The sequence below is a fragment of the Mytilus californianus genome, unplaced genomic scaffold (genome assembly GCF_021869535.1).
Source record: "Mytilus californianus isolate M0D057914Y unplaced genomic scaffold, xbMytCali1.0.p SCAF_10, whole genome shotgun sequence".
Classification (NCBI taxonomy): Eukaryota; Metazoa; Mollusca; class Bivalvia; order Mytilida; family Mytilidae; genus Mytilus; species Mytilus californianus.
Genome location: NW_026262582.1, coordinates 22542471 through 22548470, shown reverse-complemented (window position 1 = coordinate 22548470; position 6000 = coordinate 22542471). Strand labels below are relative to the sequence as shown.

Below are 6000 nucleotides of genomic sequence, written 5' to 3'. Positions count from 1 at the left end.
CCTTATTTATGTCAAAAAAAATGATAAACAGATATAACAGACAGCAATCAACCGACGACAACCTCATGCAGTCCATTTGTCTCTACTCTTTAATTGATTTTCTCATTATTCTATATTCTTTAAAGTTAAGCCCCCAATTATTTTTTGTTCTTGATGTTTTGGTCTATTTTTTCTCTATTCCTCATTTGTTTGGACCATTATTTGTTATTCTGTAAACCCAATACAGACCCTCTGTGTTCAAGTCAAGTGACCTGAGCAATTCTACATTTATCACTAGTCTGTCAAAGCTGAGGTTGAGATGGAAACCCCGGGGGAGGGGGAGGGGGGTACTGACTATCCTTTCGGGTATAACTGTGCCGACAGCACTTGCCAAATCATACCCTGTTCTAACCAGAAAACATTGAAAAACATACCCTGTTCTAAATAGAAATATTGAAAAACATACCCTGTTCTAGACACGCTCAGAAAATGTATACCCTGTTCTAGACACGCTCAGAAAATGATCCTGTTCTAGACCGTATAAATTAGATGCTGTTCTAGACCCGGGTCCTAGACTGTATCTTAAACAGTTAAATAAGCGGTCCTGTTCTATAGACAAATACTTTGTTTAAAAAGCGACCCTGTTCTAACCAGCAGGGCATGAAAAAGCGACCCTGTTTTGCGGCACACTCGTACCACTAAAAATATAGGAAGTAACCCCCCCCCCCCCCCCCCCCCCGGGCAGGTGGCAGGTGCGTTCGAGACCTATATATATCTTTATTGACTAGGATTGTCAGGTTACCTACCGATGGTCTGTGGTCCTCTCCGGGTACTACAGCTTCCTACACCACTAAAACTTGGTCACATCGATATAGCCAAGGGCGCTGAAAGTGGCTTTAAACGCCAACAACCAATCAATCATTACTGGAATTGTAGAATAAAACGAGGAGAACGGAAATAACTCATAACCATGCTATATAGATTAGACCGTTGGTTTTCCTGTTTGAATGGTTTTACACTAGTCATTTTTGGGACCCTTTATAGCTTTCTGTTCGGTGTGAGCCAAGGTTCCGTGTTGAAGGCCGTACTTTGAACTATAATGGTTTACTTTTTACAAATTGTGATTTGGATGGAGAGTTGTCTCATTGGCACTCATACTACATCTTCTTATATCTATATACATTAAGATAACACAACCATAAATCGTTGGGATTTGTTGTGTGTAAAAGCTGAAATACAAAACCATGCACGTGTCTTTATGATTCATGGTATATGCTTGTGAAAGCAGATCTATAAGATTATAAAAAAAAACGAACAGATTTTCGTTTGTTGATGGGACGCAGTTAATTATTTTAAATGTTATAAGTAGTCCGACCGGACTTCGAGGCCGAGGGATACTATGCTCAGCGGTTCTTTGATTATAGAAAGTCGATATGAAAAATAAAATAAGATGCGGGCAAATGTAAATGAGATGAGACGGTAACCCAAAGTCATCTAGAAGACAATAGACATGATTGTGTCTACACACTCTACAATAGACGTGATTGTGTCTACACACTCTACAATAGACATGATTATGTCTACACACTTTACAATAGACATGATTGTGTCTACACACTCTACAATAGACATGAATGTGTCTACACACTCTACAATAGACATGATTGTGTCTACACACTATACACTAGACATGATTGTGTCTACAAACTCTACAATAGACATGAATGTGTCTACACACTCTACAATAGACATGATTATTTCTAAACACTCTACAATAGACATGATTGTGCCTACACACTCTACAATAGACATGATTGTGTCTACACACTATGACAAAAGTTCTTAATCGTCCCGAGTCGGAACAAAATTAACAGGAACAATCAAAAATATGCCATAAAAGTGAACAAGGCTAACTTTATTCTGTACATGAAACTGATATGTTTTTGAATGCTCAATAGTCGTACCACGGAGCGAGGGGGTTGGACGGCCGGGGCTCACAGACATTCCGGCTACGGGCCTGACGCTTTGGCACAATATTACATGCCTCGTATTAGTGATATTTCGAATGAGAAAACATTCGGCAATCTTTTAACCGAACAACATTTAAGTTCGGAATTTCAAGCTGTAATTGTGTGTAGAATTTTTACTGCCATTTGAAAATCGCCAAACGTTTAGTTTTGTTCCTGCACATAAATATTGAAAAAAAGAATAAAACATGCATTAAATACACATTTCTACAATTTACATTAATTTGAATCCTCTAAATGACAATTTGTCATGCTTTGTTCATAGGTATTGAGGAACAGGACAATTTGATTTTGCCCTCCCCCTTTTTCGAAAATCCGTTATTTTTTTTTTCTTCTTTAAATTTCAATTATTTTCGTGGTTTGTGTTAATTTCAATCCGGGACGCTATGAATAGATAACAATAGCGATTGATAATAAATTGCAAACAAATGATGTTTCATGCATATTTATATGAGTATACATTTTTGTAAAACAGAAAGACACACAAGTAATTAAAATGATACAAAAAAAAGGGGGAGGTTAAAAAAATTTGTCCTGTCCCCAAGTACATTTGACACAATAATAGATACAGCTGCGCTTTCGAAATGCTAGGCGGTGTTGTAGAATAAAAGGACAAAGTACAGCTCTAGCCCCGGTTTGGGAAGAAGCATAGCATCAGTTTAAAAATAAGATGTGGTATGACTGACAATGCAAGACAACTATTCACAAGAGACAAATGACGTACCTAGATTTTAGCTACCACTTACATTGTGAGGTTGAACTACTAGGGTCATTCTTATACATACAGAGAGAGATAAAGGATACTCCCAAAAAAAATGGAAAATTAATTTGTGATATCATATTGTTTGAATGGAATATTGTAAAACAGAAACCTTGCAGTTGAACATTTTTCTCTTTCTTTTACCGTTTTCAAATTAAACATTTAGACTTTTTTCACTTGCAAAATCGAACAGAAAATTTTATATATATATATAGTATATATATTTATAAAAAAAAACAACAGAAAGTGAGTTAAAACATTGTCAGTTGTCTAGAGGCTTTCATCCGTCTGAAGGGACTTCTCAAGACTCTGACGTTGTTGGTAACGTTATATAGATTTATAAACTTTTTTTGGTTTTCGTAATTAGTACGGATGAGTTGCTAGTAATTTGTATTAAAATGTACAGATATACAGACAATTTTGTCTTTCATTTAATATAAATAATTCAACTTTAATAATTATTAAATAACTAAGAAAACATTTTAATTCAATTGCATGTATGCATATACTTTTATCGTTTGATCCGTTGAGTTGTGTAGAATATAATACATATATATGACAGCAATAAGATCCTATTCCGCCATATGAAAAAAAAAACTGTGACTGTCGTTTCTGGGAAATCGATCCTGTTTGCTGCTGAATGCACCGCAGTCACGTGATCCAGGGGATCAATACGCTTCCATGTTATAAAGTGCATTGTAACGATGTGAAGACGGCTGATCGATTGGGGAAGTGTGAGGGGGCACCAACAGGGCGTGATAAGAAAACACGCTCATTTTGATAGGGAGAAAAATTTGCAACATATACTCCTATAGATTAGTCTCTTAAAATAAAAATGATTATCAGCGTTCTGGCCGGCTGCAAGTTTGACTGTAAAAAGTTTTATTGGCTTTTAATCAGCTGATTATTATGAATTTAGTCATTCGTTTATTTCATATTTTTTATTGATGATAAAAGAGAAGAATCGATAAGTTTTTCCCAATAAATTCGTATCAAGCAAGTTATGGATAAAAATTATTTACAACATGTTTTTAAAATGTAATAAAGACTTTAAATATTTGAACACACACCTTTATCAGAATATAAAACTATTTAAGAAAAATTAAAAAAAGAAAGAAAAAAAAAATTAAAACAACACATATTTTGTAAGATATTTCTCCAATCCTAATTTTCTAATGTAAAACAAATTTGAATTCAGATATTTACATTCGCGTTTATCCTATTGTTATCAAGACGCTATGGAACACATAGCATTATTATAATTTATGAACTACATAGAGTTATTCTCATTTTCTAAGACCAAAATGAGCATGACTCGCTATGGCGGCTAAAATGGATCAATTTTAAGGTCAGTTTTCATTAATTTGACAAAACATTGGGAAAACATGGATCAGTTGATAAAGGATTTTAATGAAAGGCATGATAATTGTGTATTCATTATCTGTATCGACTGAGAAAATCAGTAATACTAGTGAATCTAATAGTTATGGCCGCCTTGCGCACTCGATACAGACGATCTAGAAGAAAATGTCAGTCGTTTTAATATACAGACGTTTGTGTTCGCCATCTTGGCTAAAGTATGATGATGATTATTTTCAATTCATTCGTATCTCAAGAATTAATGGAGTTAGTTAACATGGAATTAAGATATGAAAAATCAGGATTTTCTGTAGAAGTCTTTGATTTTTATCTGAGTCTAATGGAGATTGCTACTGAATTGATTGGTTTGTGAATAGAAGGCATAAGTGTATGAATGTCCGCGTAATATGTTTATTATTTAAGCCGAATTCTCGGCATTTTAAAGAAGCCTACAAAATAAGCACACAATTTGTTTGTGTCAAAATGAATGTTTATTGTTTTTATCATGTGCTATATATTGGTGTCGCCGCCATGGAGTTAATATTATGCATTTTACCTCGAACTACACATGGGAGCATGGAAATATCACAGGCTTCTCAAATGAGATATTACAGCTTCCAAACTATAAAGGAGAGACTCAATTCACCCTCAACACCTCGAGACCTCACTGACAAACACACACAAACTATTAAAGACATGGAACTAGAGTCAAAAAAGACTTCAGTAGCACTAGAATTCATTGAAGAGTTAAAAGATAAAAGTGAACTTCGTAGACAACGCTGTGATATTTCAAAAACTGGAGTAACTTTAAAGGATTTTGACCTCAAATTTTCCAAGTCAAACTTCCAATCAGTATTTGGGCCTTCCGCCAAGAAAGCCGTTTCAATTGCCAACACTTTAACAAGTTTATTTTTTAACCACAAAGATCTTGATATAAAACATTTAAACGCCACTCAGATGCCAACAGTGTTTGCTCTTCTTAAATACAATGTTGAGAATGACTATTACATTGCTGCTGGGGGTATAGCGTTCAACCACGGTTTCTTTCCTTATCTTGCCAAAGCAGCCAACGGAAAAACACAAAATTTAACCGAAATAAAAACCAATTTTTCTGAATGGAATTTTTACTCTGTCCTTGAAAACCGGAACTATTCGATTCACTGGAATTCTAACTTTCACAATTCACAAACCGGAAGTAATGTGACCAAATACCAAAGTGAACGAAATGGCCATTGGACTGGACCCTACTTTGACTGCAGAAAATTACAGCGCTGGGTGTTGACTTTTTCAGTTCCTTTCTTCTATCTACGAAACAACAAACCAACCTTTAGGTAAGATGGTCATGTTGTATTATGTGTGCAATGTTTATACGTCAAGTGATCACAAGTACCTTCTTTGGGCTCGGCTTTATGGGACATAATTAGTTGTTTTGAGGAGGGGGATGTTAGAAATGAATTGTTCTCTGACATGGGGTTAGGATTTGATAGAGAGGTTTTAAAATGAATATCTTCCCTGGCCTGGTAAGACAAAAATCATCTACCCCCCCCCCCCTCAACCCCCCAACCCCAAACCCCCAACCTCCTTTTTGAAAAACTAGTGTAAGGGAGATATGGTCTTTTTTTTAATGCATATAAAGACTGGTCCTAAAAATGACGTTCTTGGAAAAATAGATTTGTATAGAACTAACTTTTTACAAGTATCATTGGTAGGTTAGACTAAGGCATGTAAGGGAACCACACAAACCTACAATTGATACTCGTAAGAGGGTGTGGATGGGGTTTACAGAATGGAGAATAATGGGCAAAAAATATAAAAAATAAAGAATAGAGAATAATCATGATGATGGGCAAAAAGTATAAAGAATAAAGAAAAATA

General features: G+C 35.2%; 1 protein-coding gene across 1 annotated transcript in view; it reads left to right on the top strand.

Annotated features, from left to right (window-relative positions):
- The first annotated feature begins 4016 nt into the window (after positions 1-4016).
- The window catches only part of LOC127717776 (probable G-protein coupled receptor 158), a 45602-nt gene continuing 43618 nt past the window's right edge, over positions 4017-6000 (top strand). Inside the window, exon 1 of the mRNA XM_052223610.1 lies at positions 4017-5456. Coding sequence (XP_052079570.1) covers positions 4516-5456 — 941 coding nt within the window. The 5' untranslated portion in view covers positions 4017-4515. The remainder of the gene's footprint in view (positions 5457-6000) is intronic.